This window comes from Triturus cristatus, chromosome 4_1 (assembly GCF_964204655.1).
Source record: "Triturus cristatus chromosome 4_1, aTriCri1.1, whole genome shotgun sequence".
NCBI classification, from domain to species: Eukaryota; Metazoa; Chordata; class Amphibia; order Caudata; family Salamandridae; genus Triturus; species Triturus cristatus.
Window position 1 is genome coordinate 527809063 of NC_140585.1, and position 19153 is coordinate 527828215.

Here is a 19153-nt window from a genome sequence, read left to right on the forward strand (position 1 = left end):
AGACAATGCATTATGTATAACCGCCTCAGGTGCCAGAAGAACCAGGAGCATGTGAAGCCCCCGTTTGAAGATCCATCTGTAGCTCCATTTGATTATCCAGAAACGAGGCCAAATCCGCAGGTTCGTCAAAAATTCTGACACGACCCTTGAAAGTAATGCGGAATTTTGAGGGACCAGCAAAGGAGAAGGGGATATTCATTTCAGACAAACGCTTCCGGAGATTAAGAAAGCCTTTCCTCCTCATCACCGTGTCTCTGGCAAAGTCTTGAGAAATTGAAATACGATGGCCATTCCAAGAGACAGCTCTAACCTTCCGCATATGCGCCAAAATCTGCTCTGTATGTTGGTGACGCAGCGGCTTAAAGATTATCGCTCTTGGTTGCGTAGCAGACTTGGGGCGAAAGGAGGGAACACGGTGTGCCCGTTCCAGTTCAAACTCTTTGTGGAAAGAAATTTGTAGTGTTGACGGAATCCATTGATAAAGAAACTCAATCATGGAAGATGCATCTTTCTCAACATCTTCAGGAAGACCAAAAATACGCAGATTGGATCTACGATTACGATCCTCTTGTTCAGTGAGGTCTTTCCTCAATGCTGCCAGAGAACGTTCTATCTGCGTGAGAGATCTAGAGTGCTTTTGCATGGTATCCTCTGCGCCACTAATCCGTGCTTCTGTACCTGAGACACGAAGGGAAAGGGCCTTGAAATCATTCCTGATGGCTAACACCTCCACTTGCAGTAAATCTGTATTAGTCTTAGTAGACTGCGCAATCTCATAAACCTCATTAAGGCGCGTCAGAATGGACTCAAGAGTCGAATTAGTGTCTTTAGGAGCAGACTCAGGTGATGGGGATACCTGTTTGGACCTCTTAAGAGATGTTTTTGATTCCTTAACGTCTTTGACATTCGGTGAGGGGGCCATATTTTCAGCCATAGGGCAGACCACCTCAGCAGAAACAAGATACACCTCCTCAGATAGAGTGAGAACAAGGAATGCCAGGGGTTGTAAAACCCTCAATGTGTGAGAGGAAAAATGAGCAGGAAGGAATCATGCACTTGCATCAGAAAGAGCCGGGCAGAAAATATCCCAGACGATCCCAGTCAGAAAAAACACCTCACGAAAAGAAGCATGTGCTACAGGCGCCAGTAGTCAAGCACCGACTACGAAAACCACCAGGATCAAGCCAAGAACAAAAAAGCCTCACATAAGGAAGTGGCAGTGCGTTTGACGACGAGAAAAAAAACCAGAAACCTCAAAAAGTTCACACAGTGGGTCTCTCAGCAATAGGCGATAGAAAAAAAAGAACAAAATAAGCTCAAGAAAAGTGAAAAAACGTCACCAGCTCCTGAATGCCACCATTCCTGACAGGATAGACCAGTAGCGTCGTCTTGTAGAAGCAAGAGAAAATCTCCCTCACAGAAGAAACAAAATGGCGGCCGCTCGTGAAAGCCTGAAGCGTCACTTAAAAATGCCGATAAATGAACTCTGGCCGCTCTTCACCACCAGAGACCTCCCTCGTAGCGTGCACGGCAGTTTCCCATGAAAGATAACATCTTCTGCGCAGAGCGGGGCAATATTGAGCGTCAGCAATGCCTCCGTCGGCCCTCTCTCTTTACGGAGCTCAAGCGCGATCCGCCATCTCGCAGCGGCGCGCAAGCCACGCCCCCCCTTCCATATTACATGTTGACTTATCAGTATTCCGAGGGGCTGGAGTTGCCGCTTGATGCTTTGAGGAGTGAGCATAAAAACAGGTCTACACTGAACGCTTGTTGGGAAAGGAAACTATTAAGGCCTTTCTGGAATTTCCTGAACTTTGTTTCCAGGGCGAAGGACGACGACTTTTTAAACAGCGAAGTCTTGTGAATGCAGGCATGTCCCTATTAATTGCATCTTACGAAGACGAGTAAAATCTGGCTTAAGGCAGGCTACGGGTGACTTGTGGATGCCCAGTGGGAGATTTATAGAGTGATCATCTGACCAATTGCTCCCAATTGTGGTAGCCATTTTGGAACTTTAAGGAAATGATACATAATGCACAGCAGCATTTCAAGATGGCTATCCGCGGATTTTTTTTTGGATTTTTTTATTAATGATTTTGCTATTGTTAGCGTACACCCACTATGCTTAGGCGTTTTATTTTTTTCAGTTTTTATTCTAATAATTTACGTGCACATGCCTGCTGAATTTCTGTTAAATGTTTTATTATTGATGGATGAGTGGATGAATGCAAGAGTGAGTCGGTGAACGGATGAATGGATTCAAGGATTTGTGACAAAGTGCGTGTATGAAGAGTTCAGTGCCTAACCCAACCAGTGACTGAAAAGCATGACATTACCAATGCTTTTTTCAGATATGTGCTGAGCGGTATTAACATGGTTCCTCTTCTTTATTTAGTGCTGCAGAGTAAGGAGAAAATTCTGACGGATAACTACAAATTTAGAACGAAAATTGGATCGTTCATCACTCTGAAAAGTCAATGGTTTAGTTTTATAAATCCATGGACTAAAGAGCTGGAGTACATTGTGTCAATTAACACATTAGTTTCGTAAGTTTTCTTCCATTTTCTTTTGAACTGTGTTCCCCAAATTAAGCCCTACAGTTATTTATCATTAGTTATTAAGCATGGCTAAGACCATATCGGTTAAATATTAAATTGGCCACTTTGAGGCCCTTTTAGGTCTGAATATATGTGATTATCTGCACTGGGGAAGGTCTAAAACATAAACTACATGTTTAGGTTTATGGGAAAAGGTGTACACATAATGTACGGTTGTTTTGATTCCGTATTTTGCCCTTTCACGAGTGTGTGTCTTGAAGACAGGCTGTTTCTTATGATTCAACATGTATGATTCTGTACTAGGCAGAACCATTGTTACAAACGCATGGAAACTTCAGCCTGTCTACGAGCTTATTAAAGGGCCTCAGTTAGAAGAGGGTGGTTACCAGCTAAAAAGGACTTTCTCCCAGTCTGCAACGAGATTGGTGAAATCTGATGAACCTAATGGCAATACCTCCATTGGCCATGAGGTCAAGCATGCGTCAGTGTTGATCTGCTCAATTTAGGCCACTTTTTTTTGGCTTTATCATAGAAATTCCATCTAGCATTGCATGGCGTTCTTTTTCGAGATGGACTTCCATGTGTTCCTGATGTGTCCTTAAATACCATCCAACATGTCAGTGACACATGAAGGGACGATGCTGCCTGGGCATTGCATGGCGTTCTTTTTCGAGATGGACTTCCATGTGTTCCTGATGTGTCTTTAAATACCATCCAACATGTCAGTGACACATGAAGGGACGATGCTGCCTGGGCATGGTGGCAATGGCTGGTCCAGCCGTGGTGGACAAACACCTGCAGATGATTTTGCTTCTTAAATATAGCAGACCTAACTCTGCTGATGATTGGTGTGTCTGACACCAAATCCTTAACTAAGACCCCGCATGTTCCTGAAGCATATACATATACATTAGGACATTGTAGGTAGTTGAAGGATGCTGTTTCTCACAAAGCAAACCTACAATACCAATGACCCGCCGGGGAGATGCCGGGGCCGACATGAATGATTCTGGCTCTTATCTCCCCATGTGATAATGAGGATTACAAGTTAAAGTCTCCGGAAAGGGGTGCGACCTGCATTATATCCTTTTGACCAGGCTTTTCCTGATTCTGGGGTCTTTAGTACATATAGTCACTATCTCCTGTTGGCTGGTGGTAAATCCTGGAGGGGTGGTTGGGGGATTACTAGTCATTCCTTTGAATGAATGAAAGGGCGTAGGTGCTGGAGTTTTCATTCATCCTTCCCTTTGCACCTTTTATAAAACTATAAACGCCTTCCAGCCCAGCGATGATCTACTTGCAGGGTTCGCCTGTTGGCCTTCAAGGTTGGCCACCGGCTAAGCATATACATTGGGTAGTGGTTCGGATTTGTCACAGAGGTCATCTCCATACATTTTTATCTATGATACCAGTATCTGCTTGTGACAAAATGCTCTGTCCTTTCTAACTTGATGTACATAACTGGCAATATGTTGGAATTTGTCTGCAATCGAATAACCAGCAGTTCTAATAAAGGTTTCTGTGTCCATGCTGCTTAGCACTGAAATATTGGAGGAGCAGTGTTAAAAAAAAGTGCACTAGTGCCCTCAACAGTTAGGGTACAAAAACGATTACCTCTAAAGCACTGTGGCATTTACTGCCGCAATGTGAAGAGGCTAAACATCCTATAGCACAGGCTACTAGAAATGCACAAATTAGATCCCGTTGGCATCTTTATAGGCATGCAGATGGGGCTCGTGCCCCAACTCTGTTGTCCTGTGCCCACCTTCTACATCGGACTTTGTATGTATGTATGTATATAGCTATATCTTAAGTTAGGTTAATGTAATGCTTTATTTAGCTGTTGAAATAAGATAAAACAAACGTTTAAAAACGAAAAAAGCAATTGAAAGTCACCAGTTTGAGTCAGCTGTGCTAACTATAACTTGTGCCCCTGCCAGGCACTGCTGAACTGGTGTAGTTTGCACAGTACTTCAGCACACCGTGGGGTTGAAGTTGGTGTGATGGCTCCCACAAGAGTAATTCTGTACCTCACAGATGGGCTGCGTTGGGTCCCACAGGAGAGCAGCAGTACCCAGGGCTTGCTAAAAATAGTTAAAATAATTGTTGGCTCCTGGGGCAGTCCTTCTGGGTCTCCTCTGCCCACACAAGTGCCCGGGGTCAGGGTGTCTGTTACCTGCCCCCTTATGTGTTTTTACTCACTTCAGAACATGGAGATCGAGTCCCAGAGTCTTGTAATGGCAGCCTCTGCAAAACGTTTCTTTAAGTTGCTGCCAGCCAGCCAGATTGTTCAGTCGCGTGGGACATGTACCGAATCCACATTATCAAAATAGATAATGGGAGAGAAAGGTCCCTGGGCCGATCAGAGGGAACTATTGTTTTAACTTTGGGCACTGTTGGACTGCCGCGGGACCAGCTGCCCAGAGAGTCCTTACTATTTTTAACCCCTTCAAGACCACCCAAAGTATGTCTTTAAATGCACATTTCTTTAAGCGACTGAATGGATTTACATCAAAAAACGTAAAGCACACTTTGAGTACATTTCTAACTTTCTGCCAAATTTGGTGTAGTTCTGTTCGTCCATTTTTTTCTGTATCATAGAGCAATGTTTCTTATGGGAAGTCACATAGAAAATCAATGTTTTGGGACCTCCCTTTTTCTTGGCCCCTGCTTAATGAATCATCCCGAAACTTTCCAGGAAGGAACTAAGGTGGAGGAATTTTATTTATTTATTTAAACACTCTTACTATGGAAACTCTGACCTAACTACAACTACACTATTCATATATATATCCTTTGTAGATTAACCCACAAGTGTTGTCTATGTTCCTATGTGTACCTCTTTAATATTCACTTCTTGGAACTATTCTCGTTTTAATGTAGACACTCTGCAAAAATATCTTTACGTTACAAAGTTTCTAACACTGTGTAGACATAGAAATGTAGTGTGTTTTTTCACTCATGGTTTTTTTTGTTTAAAGTCGCAGCAGCATTTTATCCTGCACTTGGTTGTTTCCTTAAGAGGACCATTGGGTGAATGTCGGCACAAGTCTCAAAATCCCAGTAGATGACATCACACAATGCCACTTGGTGATATTTAGTGATGCATGATACGATAAAAAGGACAGTTATTTTTCTGTACACAGGATAGCCTCTTTAAGGTCATATCCGACCATGTGTGACAACTTCCTGTTGTAGCATAGAAAGGAGCAGCACATGGGCCTAGTGGTAGCAAGTTAAACTGTCCCCATCCCCCCTTATTGGTAGTAATCTTTAGCTGTAGTTGTAGTGCAAAGGACCCCTCACGATGCCACTGCAACTTCTGCACTATTGATAGCGACCCCCTTCTTGCCGTCTGTGTTTTTAGGTCGAGCATTCAAGACATCTTTATATACTTTAGTATATACTTATATATTAGTATATACTTATATGTGTATGTACTTTGTGGGCTCTGGAGCCCTAGAACTTGTCTGCTTCCTCTTAGCGATTTTTTTTTCTTCAGTTCAACTGCCTCTATTTAACTGTCTTAATAGAAAAGGACCACTAGAGGTCAGTAAAATACAAGAATTGCTTTCTGCTGAGGGACTTTCTTTTTTTGTCTTTTTCTGGCAACTGCCTCTATTTAACTTTCTTGATATAAAACGACCAGCAGAGGTCAGTAAAATACCAGAATCACTTAAGCATTCTCTAGATTCCAGTCCATAGAAATTGTCTTCTACGAGCACCCGTAGACAATAATATTTTTTTCAAATCTTGTATTTTCAGTGATATGACCACAGAAGGCCCTTTTTTTTATTATCAATAACAGACAATATTTCTCTCCATGTGTTCCTTTACCTGCCATGTCACACAGTTTGGTGCTTACTTTCCCTCCATGTTAAAGAACAATAGATGTTTCAGCACCCAGGCATATGTTCTGCATAGCTAAATACATATAAGGTCCCTAAAGCGAGACCGATTGAATGGAAAATGCTTGTTTAAAGAGTCAGTAACACATGTTAATGCCTTTAACTGGTGCTTCTAAATGCTTACTTAGTTAATGTACATGAGTTTAGAAGACCTGAAATCCAAGCACACCGGCTGACGTACAAACCGAATGGTCTTTTCTGTATTCTGAAACAAACTTTTAGCTCTCACTGTGATTCATACACTAGTTTCATGTTTGAAAGATTGTCACTAGAACCAGCCTTAGTAGCTAGGTGACAGAAGAGGGGCTCTCTGACAGAGTGCGCATACACAGAAGAATGATAGGCAGGGCACATTAGCACAACATTTTCACTTTTCAGCCCAAAGTGTGCACGTCTAAAATCCCAATGAATGATGCACTTGGGTTACAATGAACACTGAGGAAGACCACAAGTGAGGACAGCAGCAGAGTCAAAGCAGGGCAGCTGGTTTTCTTGATAATATTAAACTGTTAGTGAATGACTCTCTATTTAATACATTATTTCTTCCTTTCAGGGGACATATTGTTCCAGGCGATGATGTATCACTTCACGGTGGTTCCCAGTCATCTGAAGGTAAAAACATTTTTTTTTTATTGCTTATTTTCAGGTCTGCCATACACTTGGCTTTAGTTGTTTTGAAGCCTCATTGAATTAAAAGTAATCCATGTGTCAGAAAATATTAACAATAACCGGAGGCACTTTCGGTTAGCCTCCTTCAGACCATCGGTCTGTTGAGGTGTCATTGTGATGTTGTATTAGCCTATAGGGCAGCATGCATGGAGTGGGCATTGGCTCAGCCGACTTTATCAATTGACTTTGTTGCCAGAGTCGTAGGGTGGTCAGACGTCCTGGATTTGCCCGGAGAGTCCAGGTTTTTCACCGATTCTCCAGGGATCTTGACACTTTTTCCTGCGACAAAGATATGTCCCAGTTTTGGTGAGAGGGTCGGATAAGCTTGCACATTTATACCAGTCTGGTGCAGTCTCACGTTTCCTCCGACACTCTCTTCACACCAGGGACAGAGGTTGAGTTGTTTAAAGAGTTGCCTTCTGTGATGCCTCGCCTCACTCATGCAGCACAGCAGGATTTAATGAGGGGTGAACGGCGTCCTATCACCTAAGACTGGGATCACGCGCAGCCTAGCCTGCACTTGCGTCACATCACACATTTTGAATGCGGCCAGTCCGATTTCTGTGTCTATAGGGGGCCCTGGTTTTTCATTCGGAATATCTGGTCACCCTTGAGAGTCGGTCACATTTTGGACCGCCGTTCACGACGTTCATTGGGTGTTGGCTGTTGTAGGCGTTGTGGTTGCTTGTATCTTGGTGACTGACCAGTAAAGGAGTAAGCTTGCAGGTGATGAACTGATGTTGGAAGGAGACTGCTGCAAGTTGAAGGGGGAGTTTCTGTGAGTGGGAGCATAAGCACTCGACCACTGTTAGCTGTGTGTTGTTTAAAATAGAGCTCGGGTGCGTGCGAGCCACAGCGCACAGTGCAGCCCATTCTCTTAAACTAGGCAAGGTCTGAGCAGCAGAAGCACAGGGAGATTTAAGCTTTTGGGCACACAGCAGAGTCGCTTTAATAGCCACTATCTTTGCACCAGAGCTGCCAACCGTGGAAAACTTTCCACAGTGCGATAGTTCAGCTGAATCACAGGAGTGGGCCTAGAGGCACGCGGGGCTGTGTTATGAGAGTTAAAACGCAAAACATGACATGCTTATTAAGAGAATTACCAGGTAGTTTATTATCTGCTGCTTTAAATAATAACATTATTGTAAACATTTAAGTACTTTATATACATTAGAAGCTTTGCAGTGTTACTTTGCTAGCCAATACTGGTGGTCGTCGGGTTTTAGGCTGGGCAGCGGCTAGAGCTAATAACTCTTTCCTCAGAGACAGCGGTTTATGTAAAGCGCGCTGCATAAGGGCACTCTTCCCTTCTTCTAAGAAAGTCCACCCTGCCTCCTAAGGGAAAAAGGCCCATATTCTGATTCTGTTTGAAGTCTGGCCCCATTATCCCTTGGTAATAAGAAACCGACATAACTGAGGTGAATTAAACCCCTCAGACCCTCGGGTCCTGGTGCCACTTCACCTGCTGCACTAGTGATAGTGACGCTCCTGTACTGATCTCAGGGAATAACCTTTCCAAATGTGTTCCTGATGTTGGCACACAATGCACAAAGCCGTTACAGAGATTTGGGGCCAGATGTACATAGTTTTTTGAGGTCATTGCCCGATTTGCAGATGCGGGCTGTTTACGACGCAAACATGTTTTTTTGAATGTACAAAACTCTATTTTGCAATTCGGTAACCAATTACAAACTCAAAAAATGGGTTAATGATTTAGTATTAGGAAGGGACGTGTTAATGGCATCTCTTCCTCGTAGCGACTCGCAGTGGTATGTGTGAATGTTTTGTGACCGAAAAGCAGTCGCAAACCATTCGCATTTTACCGCCTACTTCAAGTAGGTGGTAACCCATTCACAAGCAGTCCCCAAGGGACCCCTTCCCCTTTATGAATGTATGAAAAACATTTTTTCAGAGCAGGCAGTCGTCTCAAGGACCACTGCCTACTCTTAAATATGAAAAGAAAACTTTTAATTTTCCTTTTTGAAACGCATCCTGTTTTCCTTAGTACATTGCTGTTTGTAATTACCTAATAGCAAATTGCAAAAATTTGCTATTAGGTAATTGCAAGCAAAAAGGTCTATTCTCCTTTTCAGCAGCTGTCAAATGAGGGCCTCTAACTTTTACACCCCACATGTTCACTCTGTGATCGTGGGCAAATGTTTTATTTATTGGGGCCCGCCGTCATTTTCTGAAATTGGAAGCGCTTATATAACGACTACATAAATTAACTGCTTAAAAACTATTAATAGAATTGCCTTCACAGGGCACAGTGGGGTTGAACTTAACATATGCATGTTATCGCTGCAAATGAGATGTAAATTTGGGATATTGTCCTACTGGTGTTTTGTTTTAGTTCAATGGTAGGACACGTCCTTCCTCGATGAAAACTGAAATGACCCCCTGTAGACTCTTTGATGGTTATGGTTGGGTGGGGGCAGGGGTTGGACTATGGCTGACTATCCTGTAGCAGATTTTAACAGATGTTGTTTCCCCTTCGGCTCTCCTAGAGATCAACCTTAGTTCTAACACCATGACGCTTTTCCAAAGTCATTCTTGGCACTGTAACAAGCTTATAAACACAGTCGATGTGGGAAATACAAAGTTTTGTGAACAAAAAGAGTGATTGAAATTAAGGTGCATTTACAAGGAAGCGTGGGGGTTAGCTGTAAGAATGCATTGGGTATGAAGAGAGCGCTACACTTGGTTGTAGAGGTAAGAAAAGAGGATTGAAGGAACAACACTGTGGCATGGAGCCAAACCGGGGCACTTAGAAGAGGCTGAGTACAAAGGAATGAGCCTGGGAGCACAGAGGAAAGAGGAGTATGGGAAACACAGCAGAGATTAGGAACACAGATGGAAGCATGGCATATGGAAATGACCCTAGGGCCGTAGAAAAGGTGTGTAGACTGAAGCCACAGAAGCGAGGCTGTGAACCGAGAGAAATCATGGTAACTTCTATACTCCAGTGCAGGTTTGCTTATTTATAAACCGAGTCCTCACCATTACATTTGACGTTCCAGTAGTATCATACTTAATTGCTTCTGAAATCATTACTTACTATGTCCGTGTTTTACCTGAGGGCTGCAGTGCCGCTGCAGCGCACATCGCGCTGCTTGCTTCTTCTGTAAAAACTCTGATTAGCTGCGTGCGAGCGTGCGGGACGGCACGCTAATCTATTTGTCTGACTCGGTACACGTGACGATTCAACGCAGCCGGGGAGTGGGTTATAATCTATTTCCAAGCACTTACCACTGGCGTAACGAAAGCTGGGGGGGGCCCCCTGCAAGGTACACGGAGGGGCACGCATTCTGGATTTAATCTGGGCGGAGTGGGCCCCCTGCAGCTCGGGGCCCACCCGCACTACGGGGGAAGCGGGGGGCCTGTGTTGTGTCCTCCGGCTCCCGCAGTCACGATGCGGGAAAGCGACTGCCGGGGAGTCGCGACTAGCGGCCTTGGGGTGGACCCAATAAAGACCCCGGAGACTAGTTACGGTGTTGTCAGGTCCGCCGTCGTAGCTCTAGTGGCGTACGTATGTGCGCGACCACCTTTTATTAATTATAACCACGTGACTTGACGCGTACGCGCTAGGCGTATCGCGTCACAGTCACGACATTACATTCCTCCCCATCAACATGAAGAAATAAACTAAACAAAAATTGCAGCGTTCATCACGTCAGGCTCTCCGCCCAGCGTTCACCATTCGCAGAAAAGATGCCACATCTTTAACAAACATAAAATAGAACATTCTTACGTGAGGTAGTCCTTTAAACGACAGGAGGGCTCAGGATTGTTCCTCAGGCTGTACTGGGACATACCCCGGCGTTGTGAGTCTCCGCTATCTTCACTTTGCACCTCAACAGGAGTCGAACTCTCTTGAGACGGTAGCCCTGGACTCATCGCTGTACTGGGTGACGCTCTCCGCGGGGATGACCAGGGAGTCTCAGGTTCTCTCGGGTCTTCCATAACTGGTTCCATCTCTTCGCTACCAGTTCTAACGTCTTCCACCCGCCTTGTGTTGAAAGTGTATTTCCCCTGGTTGGGGAGCATTTCGGCCTGCTGTGGGTAGTACTTCCTAAAATGCGACACGTTTTGGGTTATTCTCTCTCTCCCGCGAGTGGCAGTGACGCAGGTTCCCCTGACGGACACCACTGTCCAAGGTTTTTTTTCAAAATTCAGGCGAAACTTGCTTCCCTGAACCCGGTTTTTGAGCAGTACAACATCCCCTCGGTGGACGTTTGGCACAGCGGCCCTCCGGCGGAGACTAACATGAGCATGTGTTTTCCTGCGCCAGGCATCAATGATGCTGTCCTCGGGCGTTTCCGGTTGCCACTCAGGGTGATGAGGGATGGTGTCAGTGACTATTCGTCCCATGAGCCACACCAGTGGTCGTGTGGGGTGTCTGGCGATAACTCCGGAGAAATGTGAATATAGCCAACTCTAAGGATTGAGACTTGTCATGTGCAATGCGTATTACTTTGTTAAGTGTCCGCATAAATCTTTCAGCTTCTCCATTCGCCTGCGGCCAGCGAGGGGTGATCCGGCGATGATGGATACCTAGCGCTTGCATGTATGAGGCGAATTCTTGACTTTGGAAAGGGGATCCATTGTCAGTTCTTATTTCTTGCATTAGTCCATGGGCAGCCATGATCTTCTCAAGCTTGGGTATGACTTCAGTGGCGCTGAGTGCTGACAGTATTTCCACTTCGGGATATTTAGAGTGGTCATCGATAGCTACCAAGGTATGGCGCCCATCTGGAAGACTGCCGAAGTCTATGCTCACTCGGGACCAAGGGACTCTCGGCTGAGGTTCTACGATGACAGGGGCAGGTCGGGGCACCTCACCAGTGACCTGGCACGCTGGACAAGCCCGGACTGTGGCCTCTACAAGGTCGTCCATTAGGGGGAACCAGACTTTGGTGCGAAGCCGCAACTTCGTTTTGACCATGCCCTGGTGTCCTACATGGGCATGGTCTACAACCCTCTGGGTTAAAGATGTAGGGATTACGAACCTATGCCCTCTTAACAGGCACCCAGTATCATCCTCGGTGAGTTCATCCCGGACATGGTGCAAACTGTCCATTATTCTTTGTGCCGTGGCTGTCAAACTCGTCCACTCCTCCTTAGCTCTGTGCCAGCCGTTGTTCCGGATGGCTCCCTTGGCGCGCTGCAGACAGTCATCTTGGTCCGTGGCCTCCCGTAGGCTTATCATGGAGATGGGTATCGGGCATGATCGAGCGGTGACACACCTGACGTATTCTTCAGTGTCAGCTGCATCCTCCATTTCCTGGGCCGTGGCTCTCCGAGGATGGCGGGACAGGTAGTCGGCCGGGTTTTTGGACCCTGGTTGATACTCTACTTTACAGATATAGTTCTGAAGTTGGAGCATCCACTTCTCAATCCGTGGCGGCGGCTTGGTCGATGTTCCTGAAAAGAGTGCCACCAGCGGTTTGTGATCTGTTGCGAATACGAACGGTTTTCCATACAAGTACAAGTGGAAGTGGTGGCACCCCCAGTGGATAGCGATAGCTTCCTTTTCTATTTGTGAATATCTCTGTTCCGTGGCGGTAAGGGATCTGCTGGCGAAGGCCAGGGGGGCCCACTCTTCTTGAGGGTTCCTTCTTTGTAGGAGGACAGCTCCTAGTCCGACCGGGCCAGCATCCACGGCGACTAGTGTCAATTTCGCGGGGTCAAAGAACGCCAGGGTGGTGGCTTCGGAGAGCGCCTCCTTGATTCTCTCAAAGGCCAGGGCTTGTTCACAGCCTCACTTCCAGGTGGTGGATTCTTTGGTCAGTTCCCTCAGCGGTGACGTCAGTTTAGCTAGGTCTTGGATGAATCTCCCGCAGTAGTTGGCCATCCCAAGGAAGCTGCGGACTTCCGTGACGTTGGTGGAAGCGGCAGCTTCTTTAATGTCCCGAACTTTCTCAGGGTCCGGGTTAACCCCTTCCGTAGAGAAGGTGTAGCCAAAGAATTGCAGCTTTCGGCATAGGAACTCGCATTTCTCCCGGTGAAGGGTGAGGCCTGCATCCCGCACCCGGCATAGCACTTGGAGAAGTCGCTCATTGTGCTCTTGGATGGTTTTCGCGTGTATCATTATGTCATCGCTGACATTGATAACCCCCGGGATTCCTGCGATTAACTCCTGTATTACATTTTGGAATACCTCTGCGGCACTGGATACTCCAAAGCTTAACCTGGTGTACCTCCGGAGTCCCACATGTGTGGAGAATGTGGTGTTGCGGGAGGCTTCGTCCAGCACGAGTTGATGATATCCGGATCTCAGGTCCAGTTTTGAAAACCAACAGGCTCCTGCCATTTCTCCGATGAGATCATCTATTGTGGGGGTGATGTGGCGTTCCCGCTTGATCGCGACGTAAGGAAGTCTCATGTCGACGCAGATTCTCACCGCGCCCGGCTGTTTAGGTTTCCGGGCGACGACGATGGGGGACACCCATGGTGTGGGACCAGACACTTTTTCGATTATGCCTGCTGCCTCTAGCTTCTTGAGCTCCTCCTCCACCAGTGGCCTCAGGTGGAACGCTATTCGCCGACGTCGTAAGGCGACGGGCTGGACCGTTGGGTCAATGTGGAGGTGAATCTCTTTTCCTCGGAACTTCCTGATCCCCTGGAAGACTTCCTCGAACTCTGCCAGGATGTGTTGCAGGGACTCCTGGTGCACGCCAAAGGCAAAAGTTACGACTCCTAGGTCCTCGGCCGCTCGGCACCCTAGCAGCATCCCTTGGCCGTCCTCCGTGACGTAGACGTTGGTGGTGACCGACTGCGTGCCGTGGGAGTTTACTGTCCGGAACCGTCTGCGTATTTTCAAAGGAGCTTCCTGGCCATACGCAAACACCGTTATCGTTGAGGGGTGTAGTGCTGGCTTCGGGTTCATGGTGCTGTGTAGGGCTGCGGCCATGATGTTAGTGGTGGCGCCGGTGTCCACGACTGCGGTGACTTCCTGAGACGCTACTCGGATACTGCATTGTGGTAGGCGTCTTGCCTTGCGAGTGGTGGTGCCAATCATGTGGATCTTGTGCACCACTCTCTCTTCCTCCTCATCATCATCCATGTCACTGGGTGCTGGGTCTTCCTCCTTGAGAGTGTTCGCCACTTGTCGGGGCTTGCGGTACTTTTTTGACCGGCATACTTTTTCGAAGTGGTTGAGCCTCCAGCATCCCGAGCACCTTTTACCTTTCGCGGGACATTCTGCTGCTGCGTGCGGCGACCCTCCGCAGTACCCGCACGACTTAGGCTGTCCTTGGGAGGGCGTGCCCGTTCCTTTCTTGCCCCACCGCTGAGCGGGTCTGGTCGACACCGCGTTCACTGGTTCAGTTTTCACCGGCACTTGAAGGGCGGCTTCCATGTGCGCCGCCCGCGCTTTCGACAGCTCTTTGGTCCGACCCATGGTCAGGATTTCCGCCAACAGTTTCCCCGACTCTTCTAGTATGCGCTCTCGCAGCTTGGCCGATGCACAGCCCTGGATGATCTGCCCCCTGATTTCTTCTGTCTCATCTCGGAAGCCACACGTGGCTGCAAGGTTTTTCAGGCGGGCGTGGTACGTATCTAGCGATTCTTCCGGAAGCTGGCGCGCTTGTCGGAGGATGAACATCTCATAGTCTTGGTTGGCCATAGGTTCGAAGTGTTCATTGAGGGCGGCTATCAGTGTCAGGTGTGTTCTGGGAGTGGCCTCCGCTAGCGTTTTGACAATGTTGTGGATGTCTTTTCCACCCAGGTGTATAATCATTGCCCTTTTCTGGTCCCTATGGACCTTGGTGGCCTCGAAGCATATGCGCAACCGATCTTCCCAGTCCTTCCATTTGGCCGCAATTGAAGAAGAGGGTGATCCCTCTACAATGAAGGGTTCTATTGGTGGTATCGTGGCCATTATTTATGTTCAGCGCTGTGCGTGGTCCTCTCAGACCTCTGCGTTTATGTAGGCTGCCTGACTTGCTTCCCGGTCTCGTGGGCCTTCCTTTTCCTGGGGCACTCCCTGCTCCCAGCGTCCCGATGCACTACGGTATGCAGGAGTTGCAGGGGCGTGTGGACGGTCCCTCCCCTTCTCCTTATGTGCGTGTGCTTGGGGTGCTCCTCCTTGCGCTTGGCCTGCCCCTGACTTCTAAAGCCTCCCTCCTGTGTAAAATTAAGGATTACCGGGCCTCTGCACTGGGTGGTGGGCTGCGTCCCTCAGTCTGTCCAGCAAGTATAGCAACCAGTACTCACAGGGCCTTCCAGGAACAGCTTTCCTTCAACAGCCTGAGCAGCAGTCACTCGCGGGGCACAGCGCATTGTTGGCGCGTCAAGCTGGCACTCTCCTAGGCCTCACCCACGTGGCTGGCCGGCCGACGCCTCACGCGCCTCGTGCGCGACGTTCAGCAGCGCTGCAACAGGGACGTGTGACAGCACCTCACGCCAGGCGCCCCACGATGTGCGCAACGAACAGCGCTCCGCGCGCTGGGAAACAAACGCCGCGAGCCAGGAGAAACGCTCGCGGCCGCCACACCAGCGCACCTGATCACTTCGGCGAGGGCACACCCACCCTCGTTGCCAGTTTATGTTGTGTCCTCCGGCTCCCGCAGTCACGATGCGGGAAAGCGACCGCCGGGGAGTCGCGACTAGCGGCCTAGGGGTGGACCCAATAAAGACCCCGGAGACTAGTTACGGTGTTGTCAGGTCCGCCGTCGTAGCCCTAGTGGCGTACGTACATGCGCGACCACCTTTTATTAATTATAACCACGTGACTTGACGCGTACGCGCTAGGCGTATCGCGTCACAGTCACGACATTACAGGCCTGTGTTACGCTCTTGGCACTTACACTGTCATAGGCAGCGCTATTTGATTGATGGTCCTTACGCTGAAGCAGGACCCGGTTAGTTTCTGCTGCAACGTGCCTTATTATAAGGCCGGCGACAGGCGCCGAATGAGAAGTTATTTACGCACTGGACCAAAATAATTACCCAGCACAGTCAGTGGCCGCCAGTGGTGCTTTTTCCTCGTACAAATGAGAAAAATGTCGTCTTTTTGTGTGGGAAATTGCCCAGTCTGGCTACACTAAATCCAGGCATGGATTTACCGTGTGATATCAGCTCTTCACCGGGAGACCGTGTGAAGTGAGCCGATATTGTGTGAGACGAGGTGCCACGGTGTGAGTTGGCAGGTATGCTCCAGTTTCATCAAGCCTTGTGCTTACCGCTGCCTGCCTGACCATGGCCAGCAACGCTGGAGATGCCAGCCAGTCAGGCACCTGACTTCTCATTTTCTGGATGCTTCGTGGCCTTCTGCTTTTCGTTTCAGGCCTGTTGTTGCTTGAAATGGAACTACCAGGACCTTATAAGGCCTCCTTCTAAGCCCATGATGCTACAGTTATCATTAACAAATATTGAATGTGCGCTGTAGGTCTGACATGGACGTAAAAGAATGACTTTGCAGTCTTCCTCCTATGTCCGTGTTATTAAACGCATGTCAAGGTGGCAGGATTGACGTTGGAAGACCACAAATCTGTGCGCTAATGCAAAGAAATTGTGGACTAATAGCTGTCCTCGGAGCGTGGTTGTCCTAAGAAACACAATGTTCAGCAGCAAATAGGGACTATATTGAATGAAGTATGTTTAGCTAACCTACAGGCTGCCTTCTAGTCTGTCTACCTTTATACCATTTGTGGTCACCTAGTTTTTTACTCAACCTCTCGACTTCCAATCGTAAAGAAGATCCTAGAGGTGTTTTCAGAGCACTACAGCCTGTCTTAAATTCTTCCCTTAATCGTTCTGTGCTCTGAACTGTCGTTATTTGCTTGCACATAGTAAACAAATGGACTCCCGCTATCTAAGTAGTCATTGTGTGTAAATGGGCCTTCCACTCACTTGGCTGAGCGGCAGGAGCAGTATTCTGCCATGGAACACCGCTCTTGTGTTGCCCTCTTGTGACAGATCGGGAGAATGCATTTGTGGGAAGCAACTTGCTAACAACTGAAGAGAAATCAGACTCCATCGGCATAGCGCACCACTGAAGAAAAATTCTGTATGCCGAAAATCTGCATTTCTCCGTGATACTTGGCGAATCCACCAGCCCTGGCCTGGACCCAACAAAATAAATACTGGCGGGTCACCCAGTAAACACCTTTTGTGCATTTGAAGCTTCTTCAACTTCTGTCTCATTTAAAACAAATCTGTAAGCCACCATTGTCACAAATGTCTCCTTTTTTTTGTTATAAACTCCGGATAAATAAAAACAAGGACTCTACCTTATTTTACCACGTGATCTTGTGCAGGTGCTTATAAGCTGGCCCCAGTGCATTTCAGAACGAAATGTACCTTCTTCAGGGGCCTAATGTTACACACATAATGAATATCTACATCTTCCAAATTCAGAGTTAATTGCGTTTTGTCGCCTCTATACCGAATATTTTCTTGCGTTTCAGATTTTTGTACATTTTCGTGAGCTCACAGTTTTTCATCTAGAATTTGTAGATATGGATTTTTATTCTATGGTTAACGTTAGGCCACTGAGGAAAGGACTATCCATCCTGAAATGCACTGGGCCAGAACTATTACCACCTGCAAATACGTATGTGGGAAATTATGTAAGAATCATTGTTTCTAATGAGCATTACATTAAATATATAATAAAAAGTAAACTTTTTGGACAGTGGTGGCAAAAGATTTGTTGTTTACCCGACAGAAGTTGAATCCGCTGTAAAGGCACAGAAGCCGTGCACTGGGGGGTCACTCTGGCATTTATATAGTACATCCACCGTACATTATAGCGGTATTGCAAGTCACCGAGGAGTTCAATGTCCATATAGAGCAGTGAGGCAGAGGCCCAAGTTCCTTTATAAGGTCACGAAGCTCCGAGGTGACTTGCAATATCTTTATAATGTAGGACAGAGGGCATTCCTCATAATGCATGGTCATACCATCCCCCTTACACACAGTCCCTTTAAATCGTTTGTGCCTTGGTTTTTTCATGTTCATTGTAGCTCTGAATAATACAAGCAGAATCTTTACTGTGAAACTGAAACACACTAAAAACGCAGGCCGTCTTTTCTTCAAAAACATATTCGAATACATTTTAATGTAAGTAAGGTTTAAAAAAATGCTGTGGTCAAGAATGTGTATAAATATGCTTGAATTCTGTCTTTTCTGTAATGGCCTATAACATGTAAAAAACTAACATGTTGCCATACATATCCCCTTTGTGCTGATCGCTGTTCCTTTTTAGAAAAAACCTATCCGAAGGACAAGCTAGTTTTTCTTGTTTAAACTGCAGCTGTAATTATGCCTGTGACCTGGCTTTTACATTGGCTGCTGAGTCTGGCAGCAGACATTATGACAGCAGAACTCAACGGTAATAACTTATTACAGTTGAGTAGCTGCATTACTTATTTGTTACAGCTGACTAGGGTGTCAGAACTGACTCTAATACGGAAATAAGTCACAGACATTTAGTCTGGGATGGCAGGTTTCTATGTATGATAAGCCGCTTGCATACCTCAAACTGCTGCTATGTTAAATGGGTGGACTTCCTAAAGCAAATGGGTATTGCCTTCATTTGTGTTGATTACTTGTAAAGTGGAAGCAATCTTTAGAGATAGCTACCGGTGCCCTAGATGGTCGCTTTAGGGAGCTGTGATCGTCAACATTGATAGTCCCTTTCCAGACATTGCCTGGGGATTCATTCCTGCTATGACTGACACCGTCTCTGGACACACAAGCCCATCTGCCCTTTAATGTTTGTATAGGATCAAAGTTAACCAAAGAATTATACAGCACACAGCTTTATCATTTCTGCTTGTCCTAACCTGGTGTGGTTGGCAGTGCTATATATTGACTTGGGGTACATTTAGGATTTTGTTTCAGAGTACACTGATACTCTGGTAGCAAGTTGTGAGATATACCCGCTTTGTGTGCTACACAGCAAGCTTGCATTATTGACCGTTAAATGGACCCAGCAGGGAGTGATCCCTTCTGAGGTCCGGGTGCTGGTGCCACCCTCAGACCTGCAGTTGTGGCAGTGACAGTGCATGC

At 46.9% G+C, this 19153-nt stretch overlaps 1 protein-coding gene across 1 annotated transcript in view; it reads left to right on the forward strand.

Annotated features, from left to right (window-relative positions):
• Positions 1-19153, forward strand: part of BMAL2 (basic helix-loop-helix ARNT like 2) — a 227159-nt gene that overhangs the window by 152719 nt on the left and 55287 nt on the right. The window contains exons 12-13 of the mRNA XM_085652803.1: positions 2396-2546; positions 7020-7078. Of these exons, the coding sequence (XP_085508929.1) occupies positions 2396-2546; positions 7020-7078 (210 nt within the window). The remainder of the gene's footprint in view (positions 1-2395; positions 2547-7019; positions 7079-19153) is intronic.